This window comes from Prionailurus bengalensis, chromosome A3 (genome assembly GCF_016509475.1).
Source record: "Prionailurus bengalensis isolate Pbe53 chromosome A3, Fcat_Pben_1.1_paternal_pri, whole genome shotgun sequence".
In the NCBI taxonomy this organism is placed as follows: Eukaryota; Metazoa; Chordata; class Mammalia; order Carnivora; family Felidae; genus Prionailurus; species Prionailurus bengalensis.
In genome coordinates this window covers 62,181,143-62,208,830 of record NC_057354.1, presented here as the reverse complement: position 1 = coordinate 62,208,830, position 27,688 = coordinate 62,181,143, and the positions used below count along the sequence as shown (strand labels likewise).

Here is a 27,688-nt window from a genome sequence, read left to right as displayed (position 1 = left end):
CTCTGAGAGCCCTGGGCCTGTCTTGTGCTGGCAGGGCAACATCCTCCCAAGCCCCCAACAGTGTCACCACTGAGCATGGAGGGAGGGAGGGAGGGGCTTCACAGCTCCAGATATTTTCCACACATGGTCCCCTGGGAAGCTGGGCCCAGCTGGACTCCAGTACTGGTCCTGCCTTGATCTTCTCTGAGCCTCAGTTTCCTCAAATTTGCCATGGGGGTTGGAATTTACCTCCTTTACAGTGCTGTAGGTGGTTCATTCAGCAAGGACCATTTATGGAGCACCTGCTATATGCCAGGCACTGTGCTGGGTGCTGGGGACATGATGGAGATCAGGTAGAGCAGCCTTCCCTGTAGTAGGTTGCTGGTGTCCTCTTGAGCTTGGAAGGAGGGAGATGAGGCTGTCAGTGCTTAGGTATACAGCAGGCACACCATAAATACCAGATTCTTCCTTGAGCTACTGATAGATTGCACCCCCACCCTCATCCTATCCTCATCCCAACCTCTTAGGACCCTAGAACGGAGAGGCAGCCCACCCCCCTGTTGACCTCCCACCCCCACCTCAGGCTTCCATGTGAGGAACAAGTTAGGGTCAGCCACCTCTAGCTTCTGCCAGTGGTGGTCTCATTGCCTGTGGGCCCACTGGGAGCCTTCCTTTTCATTTACCTCTTTCTCTATGAGAGAAGTGTCTCCCTCTGTGTTCTTAGTCTGCTCTCATGCTGGGGACTTCTGCCTTCAGCTCAGTGGTTGGTTTAGCCAACCTGAACCCTGGCTTGATGAGGGGCGGGCACCAGACAGCACAGGGGATTTCACAGTTGAGTTCTGTGGAGGCTCTGGGCTCCCAGAGTAGTAGCCAGCTCTACTAGCTGTGAAATCTCAAGCCTCAGTTTCCTCTTGGCCTCAATTTCTCTGTCTGTAAAATGGGGCTAACCTACTTAGCCCCTACAAAGATATATTGCATCTTTGCTGGGGCCAAGACATAGTAGTGCTTAATAGACAGGAGTAAGTGAATCCTAGCTATTATGATTATTCTGCAAAACCTTGGCTCTTTGCCTGCCCAGCATCCTTTCTCCTCCTTCGAGCCATAGCTCCTGACTTCCCTTGGGTTCTTCTCCCCCATCTCAATGTGGTGGGTGTGAGGTATGTTACCTTGTCCTAAGCCGCTCTCACATCCCATCCGCTGGCTTCAGGGACAGGTTTGGGGATGGACATGTGATCTCACTAAGCCAATGAACTGTGTTGGAGTTTTTGCTGGGTAAATTGAGAGATAGATTCTTTATCCTCCTCCTCCTTTTTTCGATAAATGGTGTATATATATATATATATATATATATATATATATATATATGGGAGGGGCAGAGAGTGAGGGAGACACAGAATCCAAAGCAGGCTCCAGGCTCTGAGCTGTCAGCACAGAGCCTGACACAGGGCTCGAACTCACAAACTGTGAGATCATGACCTGCGCCAAAGTTAGACACTTAACCGACTGAGCCACCCAGGGGCCTCACCTCTTCAAGTCTTAATTCACAGGTTAGCCCCTTGGTGAGGCCTGCCCTAACCTGTCTGTTAAAAATCACACACCCATATATCTCTTCTACCCTCTCCTGATTTACTTTACTCCTTAGCACTTGAAACCACCTACCATACTCCATGGAATACTTGTTTGTTACTTCTTTGTCTCCCCCTGTAAAATGTCACCTCCATGGGGGAAGAGATTTTCATCTGTGTTGTTCACAGCAGATCTATAGTGCCTGGAACAGAGTGGCATAGAGTAGGTGCTCAGTGCTGAATAAATAGGGAGCCTAAAAGGACCATCTGAAGAGGTAACAGTGTCACTGAGATTTGAATATTTAAGGAGCCAGCTGGGGCGCCTGAGTGGCTCAGTTGGTTAAGTGCCAACTTTGGCTCAAGTCGGGATCTTGCGGTTTGTGAGTTCAGTCCTCACGTCGGGCTCTGTGCTAACAGCTCGGAGCCTGGAGCCTGCTTGCAATTCCATGTCTCCCTCTCTCTCTGGCCCCCCTTCTCTGCTTGCGCACGCTCTCTCTCTCTCTCTCTCTCAAAAAGAAATAAACATTAAAAAAATAAAAAAAAATAAAAAAAAAGAAGGAGCCAGCCATTCGATGACCCCCAGGGAAGGGCACAGCATATGGCTGGTGTGGCAAATCAATTCTCTTTTGATTTAAACCGTGCTGGATTACTTATTTATAAGGGGTGTCGAGAGCTGCCCCTGGAGTGTGCAAGGGGATCTCGTTGCTTCACTTGGGCATGCAGTCACTAGCACACTCTAGACATGGGGAAAATAGATAATGATGATGACAATAATGGAGAATTTGCTTTGAGACCTCTTTTAATTTTCACAATAGCCCTATGTGGGAGGTACCATTATCATCCCCGTTTCCTATGCGAGGAAATAAGGCACAGAGAGATCAAGTAACTTGCCCAAGCCCCCTGATCTATAAGCAGCAGAACCAGAAAAGAACAAGGAAATAAAAGTCACTCTTGTCTGATCACCCAGGTGATGCTGGGTGGGAGGGGATTCAGGAGAAACCGTGGGGGAGAGGGGACTGTCCTCCCTTTGAGGATCATTGCGCTGAGGTGTAACCCCTCTCTGGCAGGCTGGAGCCTCCCACCACCACATTCCTCCCCGCCCCCCCCCCTCCCCCCCCCCCCCCCCCCCCCCCCCCCCCCCCCCCCCCCCCCCCCCCCCCGCCCAAATGCCAGAGGTTTCCCAGCAGTGATCTGGTGTCCCTTTAACTCTGGAGGCCAAGTGTGGCCTGCCTGAAAGTCAGGTGAAACTGACAAAAGGCCCTGCACTGATCTATTTGAAGATTGGAAGGCTTCCTGGAGGAACCCACATTTAATCATGGACCTGGAGGAGGAGTAGGAGTCAGGCAGTTGAGGTGGTGGGGAAGTGAGTTCAGGCTGGGACACTGTAATGGTAAAGGCCTGGAGGCGTGAGAACAAGCCACCAATGTCTTCCGAGGCTCTTTGCATGTGTGGACCCGACCCAAACAAATGCACCCCAATTTTCCCAGCCCACATTTCCATCCGTCATCTGTTTGCTCTTTCCTCTGAACATTCAAAAGACCCACCTACCTCTCTTGACTCCCTTTTGGCGAAACACATGGCCTTATCTGCAAGCCAATCTTAAACGGAGTCTGAGAACCGCAGGGCCTCTGTAGTTTCAGAAAGCAACCTCTAGGACCCGCAAGGGGCTTGGAGGGCAGCTGAGCCAGTGCCAAACAGGGACTAGGAGTCCCCTTCTCAGGCCTGACGTCCCCAGAGTCTGGAGGCCCCAAATGCTGCTGCCTTGCAGGTGCTCTGCGTGTAGCCTGCTCACTTTCTAGTCTTTTCCTTCTCCTGTGTCCACCAGTGGGTGGGCTATGGGCCCAGACTGCCCGGGCTTCACTCCTGCCTGGCCATTTGGCCTCTCTGGGCTTCTCTCAACTCATTTGGAAAATGGATTAAATGGGTTATATGGATGAAATTGTAAACTGCTTGCGATGTTTTCTGGCACGTAGTAAAGGACTCAGTAAGTGCTATTATCACTGCCGATTGTGTGCTTCTGATGCCATTATTTCTTCTCTCCTCACTCTGCTGGGGCATTCTTCTCTCCCTCCAGAAAGGATTATCCAGTGTGGAAGCAGATTTTTTTTTCTGCATCCTGAGTTTCACGGTGCCTGTGGGGGGAAGAGAAATTTTCTAACAAAAACAGTTTGGGGGGAATATATGTAGGAGAAAAGTATCCCAGCCTGGAACCCAGAAACAAAGATTTCTTGAGTGGGGAGAGGGGGATTTAGGGAACTGGGGGGGACAGTAGGGACTGGAGAGAGGTCCTCAGGAAAGAAGGCCTGGGTTGGAGCATAGAGGAACCATGAGGCAGGTTGTGGGGCTGGGCGCACACCCCCCAGGGTGACAGGACCCAGAGAAGAAATGTTCTTGGGGTCTCTTGTGGGTCTAGGATGGCCCCACAGCATCCCTGAGGCCATGTTTGTGGACAAGCCACTGAAGACATCCCCATGCATCCAAGAGGGCAAGGAAGTGGTGGGGGAGAGAGCCCCCTGAGGCCTTGCAGCCCCCAGAGGGAGAGAAGAAGAGACGTGGACACCAAGCATGGACAGTGGCCATGCAGCAGGGAGTAGATGTGAGGTGTGGCCACTCAGTCATCATGGGTGTGGGTGAGTGGGAGGGAAGGGAGGAAAAGAGAATGAGGAGGAGGTTGTGGCCAGAGCAGGAGGTGGTGATCAGCCAGGTGCAGTGTGTGGGGAAGGTTCGAGGTGGGATGGGCTGGGAGCAGGTGGGCATTGGGAGACACACTGTCTCTGTGTCTTGGTGAAGTGACTGATCCCTCTCCGAATCCTTCTGACACCACCCATGTGCGTTGGGGCTCCTCTGAATACACATAGTGCCCAGGCTTCCACCGCCCCAGACCTGATCTCCCTGTTGACTCAGCTGCCTCCTCCTCTAGCCTGTGACCCATTTAGGGCAGGGACAGGGTTGTCATTGCTGTCCCAATGCCTGGCACACAGTAGGTGCACTGAACCTTTGAGGTATGGCTCTACTTAGCAAATTTCTCCTCTCTCCAGCTTTCACCTGCCTGTGAAATAAATAAATCACTTTTAGGAGCAGTTCAGCAGGCAGGTCTTGGGTCCTTGCCACCTTGGGAGGGGGAAGTAGGGGCATTCCTGTTTCCCACGAGTCCTGGGGATCAGCCTCCCTCTGCCCCTGCTCTGCCCCCCCCCCTTCTGGCATTCCCCGCTCCTGGCTTTGGGGGTGCTCTTGGAGTTGTCACTTTGCCTGCCGGTGCAACCTTGCAGCTAGCCTCAGTTTCCCCCAGCAAGGGGCAGGCACTGCTCGGCGCAGGAAATACCCTGTGCCCTCCCTGGAGCATGTGACTTTTGATTTTCCTTGAACGCAGCACTTTGTGACTTTGGCGTAAACTTCAGACGCAGCCCCCTTTCCTGTCTTCACATGAAGGAAATAAGTTGAGTTTCGGAGAAACCAGCTGCTGAGAGCACACCAGGCCTTCCGGGCCTGGTCCCTGCCAGCTTGGGCCTTTGCGCTGCTGGTGTGTCCAGGTGAGTGGCCATTCTTCGGCCTTCTGCCCCTGTCCTGCCACTGCAGCCACACCCCAGGGGACTCAAGGCAGCTGGCAGAGGGTGAAGATCCCCTGGGGTGTGGCCTACTTACACTCTGCCTGGGCATGTGAGGGGGTGGTTAGCCACAGGGCCTCACGCTGAGGGCTTGGACTGCACAGAGACCCACGTTAGTTTCTTGGGCTCTAATTCTTCATCTAGAGCCAGCTGTTGACGTTGAGGACCAGAGATCTTGCAGGCGGCCCATTTGCCTCGATACCATCGACACAACTCCAGGTAAGTCATCCCGGACGGAACAGCACCCGCTCACCATTTCCACGGGTAGCCTTGGTCTGGTGGAGGAGGACAGAGTCAGGAGGCCACTGGGAATGACCGGGAGGGGCCGTCAGATTGGGATGATGGGTGGTGTCCAGCTGGAAAAGGAAGCAGACATGGCTTCCAGCCACCCTGAGGGAAACAGATTCCTTGCCAGAGTGTCAGCTGAGCGGTAGTGTCCAGGGGACCCAGAGATGCCTGCTCAGTCCCTCACCTCCTCCTGGGCCCCCATCAGGGTGACACCCTTGGCTCCAGGAAGCAGAGAATCCTCCAGAGAAAGCAAACATGTTGTCTTCCCCCTCCCCCAACTCAGCCCTGTGAATATGAGGGTGGCTCAACAGGGCTGTGAACTTGAACAAAAAAATTCCTCTCAGGGGATGCAGGGCAGGCTTGAGCCACTTGTAGGGGAGCTCAGGTTAGAGAGGGGCCCAGAGAAGCGGAGGAGAAAACAGTCTGAATCCTACTCAACTGCGGTGTGTCGGCAAGTTGGGTGGACTTTCTGAGCAAACTGAGGTTCGCACGTCTGTTAAATGCAGGTGCAAATATGGGCACCTTGCAGGCTCCTGGCTCTTGTGTCTTGGGTGAGAGGTTGGGAAAAATGTCCAAGGCAGGGGTTCCTATGGTAAACAACTCAAGGTGAGTTTTGTTACTCTTATCTCAGCCAGGATGGCCAGCACACAGTGGGTGCCTAATGAGGCTTTGCTGAGAGATTAGGGCCAGGGACTCCCGGGATGAAAAAAATCTTTGCCGCGTCTGAAGGCTCTTCTCCTCCAGTGCAGCGTCTCTTCTTCCTTTTCACACCTGTCCTCCTGCCTCATGCACATGGCACCGGCCAGGACACAGGGCAGGCAGGCGGCCTGGATAGCGGGACGTGCACAGGCGGTCTAGACCTGCGTCCTGGCCCTGCCACCTGCTGTGTGTGCTGTGGGACCTCAGGCAAGTCACTGTACCTCTGTGTGCATCAGGTCCTGGCTCCATAAATCCTTCACTCACAAGGTTCTTGTGAGGATTAGGGGAACTAATATAGTTGACCCTGGAACAGCATGGGGGTTAAAGGTGCCGAAACCCAGACGCAGTTGAAAATCTACACAGAAATTTTGACTGCCCCCAAATTAGCTACTAATAGCCTACTGTTGACTGGAAACCTTCCAATAATATAGACAGTGTAACACGTATTTTGTATGTTACATGTGGTACTACTGTATTCTTACAGTAAAGTAACCTAGACAAAATGAAATAGTATGGAGAAATTCACAAGGAGAAAGGCATTTACAGTCCTGTAAAAAATCTGTGTGTAAATGGACCTGAGCACTTCACACCCCTGCTGTTCTGGGGTCAACCGTAAATCTAGAGTGCCTGGCACATAGTAGATGCTATGTGAGCATGTTGCTGTAATTCTAATTATCATTATTAGCTCTGGGCGGTCAGGCTCTGGACTTTGCAGCTTCTGGAGACTCTCCTAGGGGCTGCAGCAGTCAGACCTCTCCATGCTGACCACTCCCTTCCCCAAAGCATAGGTCAAGGCTGTGGTTCTCAAAGGGAGCCAATTTTGGCACCCCTTTTGCCCCCCAGGGACATTTGACAATGTCTGGAGACATTTTTGGTCATGACTCAGGGGCTGTTGCTGGCATCTAGTAGATACAGGCTAGAAAAGATGCTAAACACCCTGCAATCCTGCAGTGCACAGGACAGCACCCCCCTGTCCCCATGTCTCTATAGGCTCTGTCCTCCCGACTCATCATCTCACCTCTCCCACCCCCTAAGCCTTTCCTTGTCTCCCTTTCACAGCCACAGAGCCTGACATCCAAAGAGCGAAAGCTCCTTGCTGAGGTCACACAGCCCTTAAAACCAAGGCAGCAGAGGTTGAGGTGGGGGGAGGGAAGGGGGGACTGCTCTTCTGGCATTGTCCAGTCGATCAACAGACACTTAGCGAATCTGCTGGATGCAAGGTCCTATCCCCAACCCCACAACAGCCTAGCACTCTGGGCCCTGACAGTCCCAGGCCAGCCTGGGGTGAAAGCCCCTAGAGATCTAGCTCAGAACTGTGGATTCTGTCTCCTCAAGGACATTCACTGAAGTGGTGAGTGCAGATTGCTGGGTCTGAGACCTGCATTCAAATCCTGACTGCCACTTGCAGGTTCCATGATTTTGAACATGACATTAACCTCTCTGAGCCTCAGTTGCTTTAGCTGAGGAGTGGGGGTAACAATTTCCATTTAATGGAGTTGAGGTGAGGTTTAGATTAAATGGATTATGCTCATAGTGAAGTCCCTGGCACTAACCTGTTTGACATGTACTTATTGGAAGGAAGCAGGGGCTGCGGGAGAAAACAAGATGGCCATAGGCTCTGCTTTGGGGAGCTCAGCTTGGTCAGAGGCAGAGGAGTCAACAGACTGTGGTCATACGTGGCTGTCAGGGCTGTGATGTGGGAGGGTGGGCCCTCGGACAACAGTGGAGGTCTCTCACTCAGCCTGGGGAGGGTGGAGCAGAAATCATGGAACACTTCTAGGAGGGGACAATGGAGGGGACCTGAAGCATGTGGCCAGGAGAAGGGTATGGGCACCTATTATGTATATACGCCTTGCTGACATAGGCAGGGGAACAAGACAGAGTCTCCACTGTCATGGTGCTTACATTCAAGCAGGGGGCAAAGTCCTATGTCAACAAGTTGGTGGATAAACCACATTTTTGGTGGTGAAGAACAATAAAGCTGGGTCAGGGATAGAGAGAGAAGGGGAGGTGATTTTAGAGAGGGGGATCAGGGAAGAACTCTTGGAGGAGGAGGTGATATTTAGGCAGAGACTCAAATAAAGTGAGGGATTTTGAGGGAAGAGTGTCCAGGCAGAGGGAACAGACAGTGCAAAGGCCCCAAGGTTGGACCATGCCTGATTTGAGCAATTGACCTGAACAAGTAACATAAGGAGGCCCATGTGGCTGGTGAGGAGTGAATGAGGACAAAGTGGTGTAGGAGCAGATTGTATAAGGACTTGGGGGCCATGGCGAGCACTTGGGCTTTAACCCTGAGTCAGGTGGGAGTCCTGGAGGGCTGAGAGCAAGAGAAGGACATGATAACACAATGGTGGGTCAGGTGCTGTGCTTGGTGCTCCGTGAGTCTTATCTCAGGGAATCCCCACAATTTCCCAGTATTAGGCACCTTTGCTTCCACCATTTTACAGGTGGGGTCTGGCGAGCTTACCTCACGGCCCAGGGCCACACTACTGTGATACAGTAGATCTCTGATTCTATGGTTGGAATCTGATGCCCTGGTGTCAGGGAAAAGATATGAAAGAGCCTATTGCCACCCGTGGCACATTGACAACTGCTGTCATTATGACTTAGAATGTAACCAAGGTAGCATTTTATTGGCTGAAATTGCCTGTGCTACCTCTGTTTGTAGGCAAAAGGGGAGCCCCACCATGGCCTGCAGACTAGAGAGCAGGAAACATGGCTTCAGGAGGGACTTGGGGTCTCAGGCAGGGAACTGGGGTCAGTGGAAGGAGGCTTGGGCAGAAGGGTTGGGCCCCCATTTCAGCAGTGCCCTTGATGGAGGCACTTCTGATGTCTGGCTGAGGATGGCATATGGAGCCCCCAGGCCTGGCTGGTGCCACTGCTGCCCCCTCTCACCAAGTCCAGTTGGATGGACTCGTTCCCTCTGTAGCCTGACTGCCTTAGTCTTCCCTCTGGATCTCCCGATGGACACCTAATTGGGGCTTTTGATGCTCAGAGTATGTTCTATGAGTAGTAGACCCTCAAGGCTCTGCTACTTAGGAGCGGGGATAAAACAAAACTAAACCATCCTTCCATGCAGGTCTTCTAGAGCCTTTAATATGCTAATATGCTTTCCACAGCTTCAGAAAATGTGTTTGACCTCTTGAGCCTTTTTTTCCCCTTTGAAGTATGTTTGGAGTATCATGTCTCTCTGGCATAGATATAATTGAACCCTACCTTTACCCAAGGAGGATCCTTGAATGGTTGAATTTCAGGTAGATCATTTTGACCAAGGACCACAGGTTTCCTCCTTTCCTCCCAGGGCCTGGGCTGTGAAAACAAGACTGGTGTCCCATCATCTCTCAGTTGAACTGAAAACTCTGGCTGGGAAGGCCAAATTAGGATCTCTGAACTCACAGCTCATGAGGCTAGACGGGGTCAGTCTAGGCAGGACTGGGGCGGGGGAGTCTAATGGTGAGCTTGTCTCTTGGGAAAGCCACTGAGTCTGTGGGGACATAGCTCAGGATAGAAACATCTGACCTTCCCATCCATGTCCTACCAGGAAGCTGCAGACTGGCCCAGCTCCTCTGAAAGCAAAGACTCCATGCTGGGCTGGCTTGCAGTGGTGCTGCATGGACAAATATTCCAGCCTCCTGTCTACCTGGCTCACCATCTTCTGCCTCCTGCTGTCCACTTCCTCTGGCCTCCCCAGCATTTCTGGCCCACAGGGTCACTGGAAAGTTGATCACTCCGACTCTCATCCCCTATTTTACTAGTGAGGACAGCCCAGAAAGGCATAGGGAGACAAAAGCAGACACAGGGCTGGGTAACCCCTGGACCCACCTGCCATGCAGTGTCGTGTTATTATTACTGTTGTCATTATTGGCAGTGAGACAGGGAGGTTGTGATAAAGCTGAGAATGCACGGGTGATGGTCCTGCCTCTGGCATACCTCGGCCTTTGGTCTGAGGTGGCCAATCATGGCTTGTGGTCCCGAACTGGGCCCCAAGGGCCAGCCTCTCCCCACCCCCCTTCTGCCTTAATCTGTCTCTGGCTACCCACGTTGCACCTGTGGCCACTGTGGGGAGGAGCTTCTCAAACTGTGTTGCCGACAATTTCCTGCCACAGCTTCCTGCCCCAGAGACCAGCATCACTACCCCCACCACTCCCCACAGCTCCATGGACAAGCCCCCACCTTGCTGCCTGGTCCTGTGTCCTGTGTATAGGGAGTGACTATATGAGTCTTTGAGGCAGGGATGGCTGTCTTTGGGAGGATGGAGAGGAGTGGGGAGGGTGTACCCAGTGAAGAGCACTGCATGGATAAAAGTATGGAAGTGAATTTGAAAGAAGGCTAATAGCACAACCCAGGTGGAGCAGAGGAAGGGTTGAAGAATTTAGTTAGTTCAATGAGGTGAGCTGGAGGGAGCCACAGTAAGTTCTTGAGCCAGGGAGTCTTTGGGGGAAAAACTGCCGAGAAGCAACTCGCAGACCCTAGAGCTCAGCTCATGGGAAACAGACTGTGGGGTTTAGGCAACCACAAACACTATGTGAGTTAGATCTGGATCTCAGATTTTATTAATAGAAACAGCAGGTAGAGATCAAAGGAGGTGATGCCAGCACAAACAGAGAGGTCTGAACTAGACAGGTGAACATGGTGGCATGTTTATAGCCACAGACAGAATAGCCCAAGTAGGGCTACCAGGGCTGGGGGAGGAGAGGCGGCAGGAACCATCAGAGACGGAGGGGGCATATCAGGGAGCCTGTGAAGGACCGAGGAGAGCCAAGAAGCTCAAGCAGGAGGAAAGGGTCACTTGTGTCCATCATTCAGGGGGTCCAGCATTGAGGAGGGCTTGCGTGGTGCCCACCAGGTGGTGATATCAGTGTTTCCTCTCTGGCCTGGAGAGTATCCTGGTGGAGGTGGGGGGCAGACTGTGAGGCTGGATGAGGGGGTGGGAGTCAAGAAAGTAGAGCAGGGGTGTAGACAGCACTTTCTTTCCTATTTCAGTTATTATTTTTAGTGCCTGGTTTGTCTATAGTTTCCAACTCCTTTAGTTAAAAACCCAACAACTAAGGTATAATTTACATACAGTAAAATTCACCCATTTTAGTGAACACTTCCGTGAGATTTGACAAATACATATAGCCAAGAAACTATCATCTCAATTGAGATACTGACTATTTTCCCAATTTCCCTCATGTCTCTTCTAGTCAATCCTCCTTGGCCCCAGCCTCTGGCAACCACTGATGCTTTGTTCTCCACTGATACAGTTTTGAATGGAATTATACAGTTTGTAGCCTTTGGAGTTTGGCTTCGTTCACTCAGCATGATGCCTTTGAGATTCATCCATGTGTTGTGGACATTTCCTTTCATTTTATTGCTGGGTGGTATCCCATGGTGGTGATGTACCATAGTTATCTACTCATCTGTTGAGATACATTTGTTTCCAAAATTTGGCAGTTGTGAGTAGAGCCGCTATAAACATTTCCTGTGTAGGTTTTTGTGTGAATACAAGTTTCCATTTCTCTAGGGTAAATACCCAGGAACCCTTTTTGCTTCTTAAACACTCTGATGGAATGGTGACCTATATCTCCAGGTGGGGCACAAATGCAGTCTCTGATTAATCACCTACCTGTAACTGTTGGGACATCCAGAAACCCTCTCAAGCCTGGCCTTCCCAAACCAAATGTCAGGAACCGTCTGGTTAGAATGCAGATTCTGGTTCCTCCTCTGGCTACCCTGACTCAGATCTCACCTGATTCCCATTCCAGTATCTTCCTTTCAGCCCCTGTGCCCATCCTTGCCTGTCCCTGGACACCCAGAGGTAAGGCAGCCTTTTCCAACCCACAAAGGCCTTCTTTGCACCCCCTGCTTACTTTTGCTTAACTAAGAAAGGCACCCAAGGATCTTCCCCTGAATGTAACCTATGCCTGGGTGGTCTTGCTGGGCCCACCCTAGAGAAATGTTTGGAAATTGTTATAGGGAGATGAGTTTTTTCAATATTGTATAAAAACTTCCAAATATACAGCAAAATGGGAAGAATTATATACCCGTTAACCATCCCATAGTTCTACAATTAATATTGTTATATTCACTTTATCACATACAGTGTATCCTCATTATTAGGACGTTCTGTATTTAGCCTACTTGCTAAAATTTATTTATAACCCCCAAACTAATACTCAAGGCCCTTTCACAGTCATTCAAGAACATACCCAGAGAAGCAAGAAATTTGAGTCAACTGACATGCGCATTCCCACTGAGGTCAAACAAGGTGACACTTTTCTCTACCTTTTTGTCTTACTTCTCATACTGTAAACAAGTGTCCTTCGCTCTATTTGGTGCACATTTTTTTGTGTTTTTTGTTGGTGATTTCACTGTTTAAAGGGCAGTGCAGTGCTGAAGTGCTATCTTGTATTCCTACGTGCAAGAAGGCTGTGATGTGCCTTACAGGAAAAGTCTGGGTTGTCAGGTAATCTTAGCTATAGCGCTATTGGCTGAGCATTCAATGTTAATGAACCAACAATATATATCAAATAAAGTGTCTTTAAGCAGAAACAAGGTTAAGTACTGATCAGTTGATGAAAATATTGACCAGAGAGTGGGGGGGCCTAGGCTGGCTCAGTTGGTAGAACATGTGAGTCTTAATCTTGGGGTCATGAGTTCAAGTCATGTTGAGTGTGGAGCCTACTTAAAAAAAATTTAAGTTATGGGGTGCCTGGCTGGCTCAGTCAGAAGAGCATGCAACTCTTGAGCATGGGGTGGTGAGTTTGAGCCCCACATTGGGTGCAGAGAATACTGAAAAAAAAAAAAAAAAAGAAAAAAGAAAAAGAGAAAAAAGAAAAAAGAAAGTGTTGTGACCAGAAACTTGAAGGAAACTAACCCTGGATTCCTCTAGGAGCGATCATTTAGTATTTGCTAATTCAGTGTTTGCAATGACTTTACAGAACTACTCTGAATAATAAGACTTATCTGTTCACCTGTCTATCCATCAATCAATGTTATTTTTCTGGATGCCTTTCAAAGTAAATTATAGCCATCAGAGGTAAATATTTCCACATACAGATCATTAACTAGCGTTCAATATTTTCTTTTCTTTTCTTTTAAAATGAGGGGTCCAAATATAATGAAATGAACAAATTTTAGCACATTCTTAGAGAAATTGAGACACTTGTATAACCCAAAGCTTATCAAGATATCAGCCATTGTACCATCACCCCAGAAAATTAAAAGCAGATAATTTTAGGTTATCTGCCTTACCAGATATTTATCTAAATATCCTTAATTCCTTCCCCCTCTCCCCCTCCCCCATCACACATCTCATTTTATTTAGTGGCTGTATCAAAGTTCACGTTGGAGTTAAACCCTAATGTATTTAACCAATATCCTATTGATGGATATTCAAATTAATTTATGCTTTCTAGAAATTTGTCCGTGAAGGCAGAGGGGGCAGGGTAAAGCGGAATTTCTAAGGCCAGGGGGACTCAGTGGAAAGGAAGAAGGGAAGGTTAATAGAGAAAGGTTCTTTTGAAGAACAAAACTTGTTCCAGCTTTGTTCCCTATGCCTGATGTTCTCTCTTCCACGATTTTTGAAAAGCTGGTTCATCCTCATCCTTCAGATCTCAATTCAAATGCTACTACCTCAGACAAGGCAACCTTCCCAGCTACAGTGGCCTCTTCTCTCTCTTAATAGCACTCTATTTCCTTTGTAACACTGGTTTCAGTCTGTAATTACTATTTTTGCCTGTTTCCTTGTTTAATGTATCCCCCCCACCCCCCTTCAGATTGTTCAGTATTCAGGAGGGCAGGGCCTGTCTTATTCACTCATATCCAGCGCTGAGCTGAAACACAGTAATTCAACACGTGTTTGGGAAATGAATGAATGGTTCCAGGTTCTGGTGTGTGTGGGCCCGTGGGGGTGTCTGGGCGTTCCACACAAAGTCTCTGAAAAGTCAGAGGAGGATTGGGGATCCTCCGATCTGAGCCCAGCCGGCGGGGGCTCCTCTCCAAGTTTATTCTGGCGTAAAGAGGCTCTGCACTATGACACTGATGCTCCTCAATGCGTCCTCTCTCCCACTATCTCTGGGCCCAGTGGACAGAGTTCAAGAAGGCAAGCCGAGACCCTGACGTGCCCTCCATCTTGTTCTGAACCCGCAGGGTCTGGCGAGGCACAGGGGCGGCGGCGGCGGCGATGCCAGACCCCGCGGCGCACCTGCCCTTCTTCTATGGCAGCATCTCGCGCGCCGAGGCGGAGGAGCACCTGAAGCTGGCGGGCATGGCCGACGGGCTCTTCCTGCTGCGCCAGTGCCTGCGCTCGCTGGGCGGCTACGTGCTCTCGCTCGTGCACGATGTGCGTTTCCACCACTTCCCCATCGAGCGCCAGCTCAACGGCACTTACGCCATCGCTGGCGGTAAGGCGCACTGCGGCCCCGCCGAGCTCTGCGAGTTCTACTCGCGCGATCCCGACGGGCTGCCCTGCAACCTGCGCAAACCGTGCAACCGGCCGTCCGGGCTCGAGCCGCAGCCCGGGGTCTTCGATTGCCTGCGCGACGCCATGGTGCGCGACTACGTGCGCCAGACGTGGAAGCTGGAGGTGAGAGCGCGGGCCCGAGGGGGCGGGCCCTGGGGGCGGGGCCGAGGAGAAAAGGCCCTTGAGGGCGAGAGAGCCTTGCGGACTGGGGAGAGCGATTGCATTCTTCAGCCTGCGCTTTGCTGTGCTTCGTCAGATTTGGAAGCTGGAGGGGTGGATGCGGTCCTGGTTGGGGGCAGGACCTAAGAGGTGGCCTCGTAGGGAGGGGGCTGAGTGACGCCTTGGTGCAAGCCTATGCCAGAGAGCTGTTGAAGGTTGCCCTGGGCCTGGGCTGGGGGCGGACCAGGACCATAGGGGCGCTGCCAGCGCGGGCCCGGGCTGTGGTCTTCAACAGCCTGCAATACCAGACAACCAGTGTCAGATCTTCGAGCTGAAGATGAGCTTGGACCGCCTGTAAGGCGGGATCTGGGGCGTGGCCCTAGATGGGCGGGAGGTTGGAGAAGGACCATGGAGATGGCGGGGGCGGGGGCAGGGGCGGGGGTAGGAGGGGGGTGTCTGGAGAGGGGGGCTGTCCTCAACAACCTAAAGGACTCACTCTAGGTGGGTCTAGGGTGAAGGGTCTCATAGGGACAGAGGAAATTAGGAAGGTCCAGAGGAGGGAAGAGGGTTCCTGTGGTCACGCCCCTGGTGACAGTTATCAGTCTCCTGGCTCCTCCATCCTCCCTTCCCTAGGGTGAGGCCCTGGAGCAGGCCATCATCAGCCAGGCTCCCCAGGTGGAGAAGCTCATTGCCACAACAGCTCACGAGAGGATGCCCTGGTACCACAGCAGCCTGACTCGAGAGGAGGCAGAGCGCAAACTCTATTCGGGCTCGCAGACCGACGGCAAGTTCCTGTATGTGGGGCTTGAGGCCTGGGACTTTAGGGCGGTGAGGCTGGGGCTTGTTGGCCAGAATCCTGGAGGCTGGGGCAGACTTCAGTGTGCAGTGTGCAGTGTGCAGGGAGGGGTGCGCCTGTGATAACACGTGCAAGTGGCTAGTGTGTTTCTGAGTGTGTGGTAGGGACATTATATGAGAAAGGATCTGTAGTGGTTAGGACTCCAGAGCTGGACTGTCTGGGTGGGAATCCAGGCTCTGCTATTTATCAGCTCAGGTCGCTGGGCAAGTAGCTTCAATTCCTCTCCATTCAGCAAATATTTACTGAACATCTACTATGTGCCAGGCATGTTTCAGGCACTGAGGACATAGCAGTGAACAAAACGGACACAAATCCCTGTCCTTGTGGAGCAGGAAGACACAAAACAAATCCAGGGAACCCAGGCTGTGCTACCTGCCAGCTGCTGTCCCCACCCTAGCTCAGCTTTGACCTCTTTCATATCTTAAGCTTCCATGGAAGATGTTTGGCAACGAATTCCTCTGCCCCAAGGAAAAGTCTGCAAACTTTCTGCAGAGTTTATGACAATTAGTTGGCCTACTGAGGTTAGAGGAGTCTCAGGAGAGCCTAGGCCAAGGGCTTTGACCAGCTATGGGTGCCTTGGATGTCAAACTCAAAGTCACAGAGGCAGGTAGGGTCAACATGAGCCATGGGAGACTGAGGCTGAGGGAACAAGGATCAGGTACAGTATAGAGACTGAACTGGCACTGAGGTTCAGCACCAGGTAGAGCAGTGACAGTATCAAGGACAGTGACTTAACACTGGGCAATGTCAGGAGACCAGAAGCAGCTACTTTGAGCCAGGCTATTGGAAAATTAGGCAAGGCATGCTTTGGACAGAAGCTATTATAGATTGCTTTTGTGGTTCCTGCAGTCAATAACTGCTTTCTCAATATGGGGATAGTTAGGGGCTGAAGGTCAAAGCTACAGGGGATAGTTAGGGGCCAAGGGTCAAAGCTGTAGGCATAGAACCTTGCATGGGGCAGGGAGGAGGGGAACACCCCTGGTGGGTCATGATGCCTGGCACAAGCCCAGAACTGGTCCAGTTCTGAGCTAAGGGTGTAGGGTATGATAGAAAGATGCATGTTACTCAGGCCTGGAATTAAAACCAGGGCCACGCTTAACTATTGACCACAGGTCAGAGCTGCCGAAGAATGGATGGAATTGTACCTCATGCTGTTTGTTGCCAAAGCTTTCTTTATAATCTCAGGGTTTATGGAATGGTTGATTCAACTTGAAAAGAAACCTGACCTCTGGAAAGGGCCTTTAAGATTATATTGTTAAGTGTTTCCTAACCTCTTCTGGATCACAGACCCTTGTGGGAATCTTACCAAAGCTGAACCCCTTTCTCGACCCCAAACATGTTTACTCCAGAGATTTTGCACACAAGAAGCTACAGAAGATCGTAGTTGAACCTGAGCCTCATTCTTGGAGCCCTTTTTGGGTTAAGAGCCTCTGATTTAGTTCAACTGTCTCATTTTACATGTGAGGAAACTGAGAGGATAAGTGACTTTCTCAGGGTGGCACAGATAATCGTGTGACAGAGCTGGCTGTCAGTCCCATTAGCAATTAATTGATTTGAGTTGATTTGAATCCTGGCTCGACTTCTAACCAGTTGTGCAATCTAACACCTCAGTTTCCTCATCTGCAAAACGGGGACAATAATAGTACCTACCTTGTGGGGAATGCTGTGAAGGTCAAATGGCAACTATGTGAAGCATTTAGAACCAGTATCTCAATAAATGGTAGCTCTTATATTACTGTTACCAGGTTCTGTATATTCGGAAGTAGAGATACACGTTGATTTCTTAGCTGGCACTTCTAGCTTAAGTTAAGTTTGAACTGCAGAGGCAAAGAACTGCGACCACCTACTGGGTTTTTTTTGGTAAATAAAGTAGAATTTGTGGCATTGAAATATACATGGTGACCACATCAATGTCTTTGGCCTATGTGGTTATTATGTGGGAATTGGCCGCTGTTCTTTTATGAATTCACATACCTCTTTCCAAACAGAGTGTTATCAGTTAGTCTTTGCTATGTAACAAGCCATCCTAAAATATCATGGCTTAAAACAACATTATTTATTCCCCCCATGATTCAGGGGGTCGGCAGTGTGGGCTTAGTTCAAGTGGGTGATTCTTGTACTGGTTTCCTTTGAGCTCGCTCATGTGGCTGCAGTCAGACGTGGTGGGGTGTGGACTGGGGCTGGATGGTCTAGGATGGCCTCACATGTCTGGCAGTTGGCAGCCTGGCGTGCCTGGGTTCTCCTTCCTGGGGCTTCTCCAACAGGCTAACCTGGACTCATTCCAATGGTGGCAGGGTTGCCAGGACAAGCAAGAGAGGGCAAGCGAGCCCACTGCTTGACCACTCTCCAAGCCTCACCTCGTGTCACGTTTGCTAATGTCTTATTGGCCCAAGCGAGTCATGTGATAAGGCCCGGATTCAGGAGATACAGAATGAGACTTTCTCTATGTTTTTTTTCTTTTAAGTTTATTTACTTTGAGAGAGAGAGAGAGAGAGTGTGTGTGTGCGTGCACACATGGGGGAGGGGCAGGGAGAGAGGGAGAGTGAGAATCCCAAGCAGTCTCTGCACTGTCAGTGCAGAGCCAGATGCGGGGGGCTCCATCATGACCTGAGCCAAAATCAAGAGTCAGCCACTTGACCGACTGAGCCGCCCAGGTGCCCTGAGACTCCATCTGTTGATGGGAAAGAATGCCTAATATTGTGGTGGTGTTTTCAATTTTACATACACGTTTGCTGGTGAGCGCTGGGTGTTGAGTTTCTGCTGTTAGTTCAAAACTCAAGATGTGGACCTGAGGGAGGTCTTTTTCACTACTCAAAAGAAGAGAACTAGTAATTAGAAACCATAACCTCCAAGCTACCCCACCAGTCTAGTTATGGAAGTGCTTTCCTTTCTGTGGGACATTTGCATTTTAGTTTGTTGTGGGTTCTCTTCTCTGCCCTTGGGGCTCCCCTATCACCCTGTACCCTGGTTTCCTGTCTCTTCAGGCATCCCTAGTTGTGGGCCAGCCTAGGAATCATATCTTGCTTCATTGCATTGTTCTCCTGGGAACTTGCTGCCCTTCTGTCCCACTCTCAGGTTTTGCCATGGCAATTTAGAGGATATTTTCCCCATCTCTTTGACCTAAGGGAGGGCTTGATTACAAGGTGGGCTCACATCTCTCTTGTTTACCACTGTATCTCTGCCCTTAGAACAGTGCCTGAGACATGGTTAACATTCAGTAAACATTTATCCGTGGGCCAAAGCCCTGTCAGAGAGTTTACACCACCTGCAGGCCATCCTGATGCCTACTTCCTGCTGCCCGCCAACAGCCAGCTCTTCTGCAACGTAATACAATTCCTCAGATTATGGGTCAGCTGCCTACAACTTCTTGTACAAGACCTGAGACCCCCAGGACCCATTGCTGTCCATCCTCCATTGGAAATTTACACTTCACTCTGGAGTAGAACCTTGTGCCAGTGACTCGAAACAAAATTGTTTTGTGGGAGGTGTTGGTTGGTTTCACTGTGGGATGAGGGGGTGCAGGCATCTGGCTCTAAGTTGGCCTGTGTGTGTGTGTGTGTGTGTGTGTGTGTGTGCGCGGACAAGGTCTTACCACACAAAGCCCCCATTCTTCGAGGGGCTTAATTCCCATTCATAGACTAGGAAGATTTGTGTACTTATTTTGGCAAATTTCCAGCAGAGGACAATCCAAGGTCTCACTCTGTCAAAGGTCAGTCTTTACAGTAACTAGTGGGTCTGTTGTGATGACAAGGTGACCTACTCTGATTTGTACAAAGGTGCCCCAGGAGCGAGCCATGGAGTTGTGCTTACCTCTGTGGCTCTTCATGGAAAAGTGGCTTTCTCTCCCCAAGAGAATATTTTAAGTCTACCTGCAGAGACTTCTGTGGCCTCTGTGGGTGGCTGAGTGTCTACCATAGATAGCTCAATATCCTGTGGATGGCCACGTATCCCCGGTGAATGGCTGAGTGTCTCCTAAGGAAGGCCACATACTCTGCTGTGGAGGACCTGGTGTCTGCTTGTGGCTGGTTCGGTGTTCTCCCCTGGATGGCCACGTGTTCAGCTGTGTGAGCCTCAGGCTCTTCTGGGCTGAGTGTCCACCGTGGGAGGCCCAGTATTCCCCCGTGGATGGTCACATATTGGCCCTTGGACAGCTGTGTCTCCCTGTGGACACTGCCATTCTCCTCTCATTTCCCTCCCCGACTCCACCCCGCCACCTGTTACCAGTAGGTCTGGAGGTTGAGTCGCGCCTGACCTTGGCTCCCCCAGTCCCTGACACTTCTCTGTGAGACTGTCAGGGTCAGAGCCCATGGGTGTGTGTGTGTGTGTGTGTGTGAGATCTGGGGCCCGGCAGGGGGTCACCACAGGAGAACTCAGGTGGTTATAGGGGTGATACCCCCTCCTTCCCCCTGCCAGGCTGAGGCCCCGGAAGGAGCAGGGCACGTACGCACTGTCCCTGATCTACGGGAAAACCGTATACCACTACCTCATCAGCCAGGACAAGGCAGGCAAATACTGTATTCCTGAGGGGACCAAGTTTGACACGCTCTGGCAGGTAAGCTGCCCATCTACCTTGCTGTTGAGGGGATGTGGTGGGGGGTTGCTTGGGGTTCTGGGGGAGGGAAGAGCCCAGGCCCTGATGCCGCCTCCCTGCAGCTGGTAGAGTACCTGAAGCTGAAGGCTGATGGGCTCATCTACTGCCTGAAGGATGCCTGCCCCAACTCCAGCGCCAGCGCAGGTGAGTGGGGCTGTGGGGGACGGGGGCGGGGTGAGCGAAGACCCCGTGCCCCACCCCCTCACTGTCACTTCTGCTCCCCCAGAGGCTGCTGCTCCCACACTCCCAGCTCACCCATCCACTTTCACCCATGTGAGTTAGCTGGCATCTCAAAGTTGGGTCGTGAGGGATGGAGCTGGGCGGGTGGGTGATGGGTCCTGTTCCCAGGGCGAGGCTGGGATGGAGAGTGGGGCTGCCATGGACCAGAAAAGGGTACCCCCCATAACTGTCCCTGGGAGTCCTCAGAGAATATGGGTCTCAGGGGCTGGGTGCCCCCAGCTCAGGTCCTGCTGACCCTTGTTGACCCCATGACCTTTAGGCTCAGAGACGGATTGATACCCTTAACTCAGATGGATACACCCCTGAACCAGGTGAGCTGACAAAGCTGGAGGTGTATGTGTGGGGTTCCTGCCAGGCTGTGATCAAGGTCCCTGGCTGGGCTACAGGGTGTGGCAGGGGAGGGATGTGGGCCAGGCCTGACTTGTGACTGCAGACGTCCACGTGGGTGCACATCCATCACACCTGCCTATGTGCTTGTGCATGGGCTGCATGCAGACACGCAGGGGAGTACATCTGGCTGTGCCTGAGCCACAGACACACATGTGTTCAGTACCTACGATGTGCCAGTCACGCCCCATGCTCGTGTGTGTCTGAGCTTGTCGAATGCTTCTGCTATGCCATATTAGTCATGCCAGTTAGTCATGATGATTATTCTCAGTTTACAGATGAGAAAGGAGGGCAAGTAACTTAACAAGGTCCTGCGGTTGGGCAATAGTGGAACTGGGATTTGAACCCAGGCAGGCAGGCAGGCAGGCTCTGGAGCCCCTGTTTTTAAAATGCCTGGCTGCAGATGCTCATGTGTTTGATGTGTAGATGCAAGCCTATCCTGTGTGCATGCACAGAGAAAATACAGGATTGCGTGTGCACACAGAGGCTCACCTTTGGAGCCCTTGTAAACATGGCTGTGTGGTGCATCCAGAGACATGGGCAGACATGGACATAGGTGCACACACACGCACAGAGGTCTTCCTGTAGCTGGCACACTAACAGTTTCTCATGCAGATGTGCCTTTGGACCCCCATCACACACAGACGTGGGTGCAAGTATACGTGGGTGCGTTTGTGTGAATGCATGGGCACACGTGGTTACATGTGCACATAGACGCATATGCCTTTAGAGCCCACTGGATGTGGCTTCCCAGTCCCCCCCAGAGGGGACCAGGAGTGTACACAAGTGCACGCATGCACACGAGCACACACGTGTACCCACGTGCTTGTGCATGCTCTGGATGGTGCATCGTTGTCTGGGGTGTGCGCTTTGCGGGTGCCAAGGCTGCTGTGCCCTCCCCGTCCCTTGTCCCACTCCCTCATCCTGACTTGGGAGTGCACACGTGTGTGTATGCCTAGCACGCCTAGTGTCCGCAGAGAAGCCAAGGCCAATGCCCATGGACACAAGTGTGTACGAGAGCCCCTACAGTGACCCTGAGGAGCTCAAGGACAAGAAGCTCTTCCTGAAGCGTGAGAACCTTCTCATCGCTGACATAGAACTTGGCTGTGGCAACTTTGGCTCAGTGCGCCAGGGCGTCTATCGCATGCGCAAGTATGGCTGCTCCTGCCGTGGTTTGGGGCACCACCGTGGTGGGGGGACAGAGGAGGGTGTGGCCTCACCAGGCCTTGGGGGTTGGGGCCAGGATGCGATATCAGTTTGCCAGGGAGACAGACCCTGGGCCAGAAAAGTACATGCTAAGGGGTTACCTGGGAGGGCTCGGGTCAGCACCTGAGAGGGTGTGGGAGAAGCAGGCTGGGACAGGGAGAGGGTGGGCTGAGCCGCAGTTGCAACAGAGGCCTTAACTGACCCAGGGGAGCTGCAGAGGGGCCCCCCTTTGTAGCCTTGCTACTGGATACAGGCAGCCCCTGGGGGCGGGTGTAGCTTTGAGGTGTTTTTTTTCAGCGAGGGGCAGTTCTCGGTGAGGGACTTGGCAGCGAGCTGTCCCTGGCCGACACTCCTGGCACCTGAGGAAGTGGGTGCCTGGACCCTGAAGGGAGATCCAGGTGGCAACCCACGGTATCCACCACACATGGCCAGAGAGAAGAGAGGCAGGTTGGGTGGGCACAAAGGGCCGAGCGGGGCCCGTGCTGACCAGGTGCACGTCATGGCAGGAAGCAGATTGACGTCGCCATCAAGGTGTTGAAGCACAGCACGGAGAAGACAGACAAGGATGAGATGATGCGCGAGGCGCAGATTATGCACCAGCTGGACAACCCCTACATCGTGCGGCTCATCGGCGTCTGCCAGGCCGAGGCCCTCATGCTCGTCATGGAGATGGCAGGCGGCGGGCCCCTGCACAAGTTCCTGCTTGGGAAGAAGTGAGCTCCGGGCGGGCTGGGCACTTGGAACTTGTGGGCCCAGCAGGCTCATCCGTCCTTATGGGTGTGCTCCAGCCATGAGGGCACACTTGTTTTCACACGGCTGTAGACACACTCACTCCTGCCACCCTGCGCGCCCACACTCACACCCATGGGGCGGAGCTGTTACCAGCACAGCCGTCAGAGTCTGACCTCCAGATCTGAACTGCAGCCCTGCCACTGACTAGTGTGACCCCAGGCAGGTCTCTCAGTTTGTCTGTGCCTCAGTTTCCTCACTCGTACCACAGCGCTGATCACAGTATTTACCTCAGGGGGCTCTTGTGAGGCTCACGTGAGTTGATATTTGTAAAGTGCTTAGAACAGTGTCTGGCCCTGCTTGTAAGAGCTTTAGAAGTTTTGCCCTCGTGAGATTGTCCATAGTCGATTGTCTTTGACCTAAGACACTGTCAGCAAACTGTAGCCCACAGTGTTGTTTGGTACTGCATGGCTTGGCATTTTTAAAGGGTTGTAAAAGAAAAAAAGAAGCAGAAGAGTATGTGGTAGAGACCACACGTAGCCTGCAAAGGCTAAAATATTTACTATCTGGCCCTTTACTGAAAAAATTTGCTGACCCTCAATCTAAAGAAACTGCGATTTCATTTGTTTTCTCATGCCTTAAACTCTTACCCTCATAGACATGGTTTTTGACACTCACTGAGTGAGTGACCATCAACTGAGGCGTGTGACCATCAACTCACATTCTCACTGGTGCATGTACATTCACAGCGTACCCCAGCTCGTGCATGCGTTCGTGCTGACTCATACATTCAGTTATTCCACAGGTTTTGCTGGGCAATTTCTCTGTAATCGGGACTGTTACTAGCATTTGGGATTCATCGGTGAACAAAAGGGACAAAGGTCTCTGTCCTATATTCTGGTTGGGAAAAAAGAGGCTTTCAATGATAATTATAATGCAATGCAGAATATGTTGGAAGAGAAGTACTATAGAAAAGAGGATTGGGAGTGTCACGGTGGGAGGTGAAAAGTGAGAAGGCAAGGTCTGTGCAAACTGAGGGAGGCAGCCAAGTGCAGCTGTGGGGGAAGAAGCCAGTGCAAAGGCCCTGGGGTGTGCCTGTGCCCAATGTGGTGAGAGAACTGTGAGGAAGGTCCCATGGCTGCGACAGAGTGAATGAAGAGGAGAGGGGGAGCTGATAAGGGTAGGGAAGTGATGGGGCAGGTCATGCAGGACCTTGTGAGCCATGGGGAGACCTTGGACTTCCACCCCAAGTGTGGTGGGAGCCCTGGGAGGCTCTAAACAGGGGGAGTGGCAGGACTGGGATTCTGTGCTCAGGGAGGATGGGCGATGGGGAATGAGGGTGATGGTGCCTGTTCGTTCTGGTCCAGGCTTACAATGATGAAGGCTGGACTGGGGTGGCAGAAGCAGAGGTGGAGAGAAGTAGAAGGATTCTGGAAGGATTCTGAAGGCAGAGCTGCCAGAGTATGTTGACAGATTAGAAGCCAGGTGTGAGAAAGAGGAGCTGAGGGTGAGGCTGGTGCTTCTGGCCCAATTCAATGAAAGGATGTGGTTGTTGGAGAAGAAAGGGACAGTGGGGGGAGCTGGGTATGTGTGTGAACAACCAGGAACTTAGCTTTATCTTTATTTTTATTATTTTCAAGTTTATTTATTTATTTTGAGAGAGACAAGAGTAGGAGAGGGGCAGAGAGAGAGAGAATCCCAAGCAGGCTCCATGCCCAGCACAGAGCCTGACATGGGGCTCGATCCCACAACCCTGGGATCATGACCTGAGCTGAAGTCAAGAGTTGGATGCTTAACTGATTGAGCCACCCAGGTGCCTCTGTCTTTATTATTTTTGAGATGCCCATGGACCCCCCCCCCCCAACCAGGGGCGCATAGAGGATTCAGGTAAATGTGTAAGTTTGGGAATCATAGTATGTGGGAGACATTGAAAGTCTTGAGACCAGAGGAGGACAGAGGGTTTTGCCTCTTCTGTTCACACCTGCCCTCCTTCCTGTATCTCCAGCCCTGTGCCTGGGCACACAATAAGCACCTGCTGACTACATGCTCAGCTGGGTCAGAGGTGTGGGCTTTGCTCCCTTAGGAACTCAGGCTGTCCCCTCCCACCTGACCCTGCTTTCCCCTGCACCCCAGGGAGGAGATCCCCATCAGCAACGTGGCGGAGCTGCTGCACCAGGTGTCCATGGGGATGAAGTACCTGGAAGAGAAAAATTTTGTGCACCGTGACCTGGCAGCCCGCAACGTCCTGCTGGTCAACCGGCACTACGCCAAGATCAGCGACTTCGGTCTCTCCAAGGCACTGGGTGCCGACGATAGCTACTATACTGTGAGCCCCCACCCCTTTGGTGCCCATGGATGAGGTTGGTGGGTGGAGGGTCCCTGAGCCCTGCCCTGGCAACATCTCCCCCTTTTCAGGCCCGCTCAGCAGGGAAGTGGCCGCTCAAGTGGTATGCGCCCGAGTGTTTCAACTTCCGCAAGTTCTCCAGCCGCAGTGATGTTTGGAGCTATGGGGTCACCATGTGGGAGGCCTTCTCCTATGGCCAGAAGCCCTACAAGGCAGGCGTGGGCAGAGGCGGGTGGGCAGGTGGCTGGGTGAGAAGGGGGGTGAGGGTGAGGTGGCCTTGGTTACTCATGTTGCACTTGGTTCTGGCTCGAGCAGAAGATGAAGGGCCCCGAAGTCATAGCCTTCATCGAGCAGGGCAAGAGGATGGAGTGCCCGCCGGACTGTCCACCTGAAATGTACACACTCATGAGTGACTGCTGGATCTACAAGTGAGTGCCAGTGGGTGGGAAGGGTACCCAGCTGAGCCGACACTGGGCCGGGGACCAGAGGTCATGGTGACCAATAGTCCAAAACTCATCCCTCCCAAGACTCACCCAGTTCACAGTCTTTCTCACACGCAGTAGCTTTACTCTCTGCACCTATGCTAAATACCTCAACACATGGACCCTATAGTGCTCCAATGGGCTAACACTCCAACACTCTACCTGTAAACACCTAGTGCTCCAGCATCTAAAACCTCAGGCCCCCACCAGCCAACACTCAACACGTTGATCCTGCAATACTCAAACAAGGCAGTACTCTTTTACCCAAAATATAGTACCAATGGTCAGGACATATGATAATACTCCACTCTCATTCCTCAGTCCCCTGCTGTCCAACATTCAACACCTATTTATTCTGACAAGCCAACACTACAGCACCCAAATACTCAATACATTCAAAACCTCCACCTCTGTCCAGTGTTCAAGCTCAACACTTGAACAGCCAAACTTTTAACACCATCAGTATTTCAACTTCCCATCAGAAAATAGGCAACACACACCCAAACAAGATACTGTCCTACACTGAGCCATTGTCATCCACTGAGCATGGATATTCCAACATTTGATACCTTTTCTACCCAGACATCCATTATTCCATTGGCCAGCACCTATGACATTGACACCTAAACACCCAAGCAACCCGATGTATAGATACCCTATTTATGATAAATAATACATGATCAGTCCATCCAACATGTGTTGACCTGGTCTCCATTGGGAGTACTCAGTACACCAACACCCCAATACTGAAAGAGGCTTGCATCCAACGCTATACATGGATATTTCACACACAGTACCATTCGTAGCCCAACTCTTCACTAACGGAACCCACCATCAATGCTCCAATGTTCTGCTAGACTAGGGGCAGCATACTTGCACCCATAAAAGTCCTCACCTGGCATCCAAATACACTGGCCCTTGGCACATGTGCAGTACCTCAGCCTTCAATATCCCAGGCCCCCTTCATTGATAGTTATAACCCCGACACTCAGTGAATTCAGTTTCCTAAATCTTCACCAGTTAACCCTCAACAGGTGGTTCCCCCAACATCCTGTATGTCGGCAGCTCTTCTATTACATGGTACAGAACCACTCGAATTCTAGTACTCACATCCAAGAGACGTCTCCATTTCCCAAAACTCTACCATCCTGACAGCCCCACTGATTTTATTTTTTTAAATGTTTATTTATTTCGAGAGAGACAAAGCCAAGCGGGGGAGGGGCAGAGAGAGGGGGAGAGAGAGAGAGAGAGAGAGAGAGAGAGAGAATCTCAGTGCAGAGCCTGACATGGGGCTTGATCTCACCAACCATGAGATCGTGACCTGAGCTGAAACCAAGAGCTGTATGCTTGACTGAGCCACCCAGGTGCCTCCCCGCCACACACTGATTTTTTGAGCCCCATGCGTGTCTGCCCTCCAGCTGAAGCTGGGTTCTGGGGATATGGTCAGTGGCCTGGATCTACCTGAACCCCCACAGGTGGGAAGACCGCCCAGACTTCCTGGCTGTGGAGCAGCGCATGCGGACCTACTATTACAGCTTGGCGAGCAAGACTGAGGACCCCCCGAGGCCTGGAAAGGGAACCGAGACTGCTTTTGCCTGAGCTCCAGCCTGCCTGGGGCCTGCAAGCCACGATGCCCCAGCTTCAGCCCCATCCTAGGACCTCCAGTCTGGCTGGCTTCACTTCAGCTTTTCTGCCCAAACCAGCTGGGCTGTATAAGGCAGGCAGCTGAAGCCTCAGTTTAATACTGATCTAGTTTTCCCCACTTGGTCACCCGTCCCCTCTGGCTGGGGGAGGAGGGAGGCCCTGGGAGGGTGGGATTGCATAGCCTGCTCTTGGGCTGGTATCTACCGGGGAGCCCTGAGCTGAGGGAGCATTGCTTACAGTAAGGACCCTCCTTCCTCTGGAGCCTGAAGGGGAAGACTTGGAATTCTCAGGTGGCAAGACCTCAATCGTTTAAATAAACTCAGCTTCTTTCTTATTTGAGTCTCTCATCTTTTCTGCCATGGGTGGGGGCTGGGCAGGACAGGGGGTGGGTCATTGGAAGGGGTCAATGAGAAGTGCCTGAGCACAGCTTTTCTTGTGTGGGCCTGGATGTGGCCCCCAGGGTCTGAG

The 27,688-nt window shown here is 51.7% G+C and overlaps 1 protein-coding gene across 4 annotated transcripts; it reads left to right on the top strand.

Annotated features, from left to right (window-relative positions):
- Nucleotides 1-4,938: 4,938 nt before the first annotated feature.
- Nucleotides 4,939-27,554, top strand: LOC122496751 (tyrosine-protein kinase ZAP-70). 4 transcript variants are annotated; one of them, XM_043603231.1, is made up of 14 exons: nt 4,939-5,074; nt 5,294-5,368; nt 14,270-14,705; nt 15,375-15,535; nt 20,011-20,149; nt 20,251-20,332; nt 20,415-20,461; nt 20,688-20,739; nt 21,775-21,967; nt 22,528-22,734; nt 24,884-25,076; nt 25,166-25,306; nt 25,410-25,522; nt 27,052-27,554. In XM_043603231.1, exons 3-14 carry the CDS (start codon nt 14,304-14,306, stop codon nt 27,173-27,175), a joined length of 1,854 nt encoding a protein of 617 aa, XP_043459166.1. In that variant the 5' UTR covers nt 4,939-5,074; nt 5,294-5,368; nt 14,270-14,303; the 3' UTR covers nt 27,176-27,554. The 4 variants fall into 4 exon arrangements, with proteins under 4 accessions (XP_043459166.1, XP_043459165.1, XP_043459167.1 ...); XM_043603230.1 differs by having other exon boundaries at nt 4,940-5,074; nt 20,251-20,333; nt 20,410-20,461; XM_043603232.1 differs by lacking the exons at nt 4,939-5,074; nt 5,294-5,368; nt 14,270-14,705 and adding an exon at nt 14,778-15,095 and having other exon boundaries at nt 20,251-20,333; nt 20,410-20,461.
- The last annotated feature ends 134 nt before the right edge of the window (nt 27,555-27,688 follow it).

Coding starts and splice junctions, on each gene's coding strand:
- LOC122496751 (XM_043603230.1), top strand. CDS start 14,304: ATGCCAGACCCCGCGGCGCACCTGCCCTTCTTCTATGGCAGCATCTCG. Junction 20,462..20,687: donor ACCCATCCACTTTCACCCAT/GTGAGTTAGCTG, acceptor CATGACCTTTAG/GCTCAGAGACGGATTGATAC. Junction 21,968..22,527: donor GGCGTCTATCGCATGCGCAA/GTATGGCTGCTC, acceptor ACGTCATGGCAG/GAAGCAGATTGACGTCGCCA.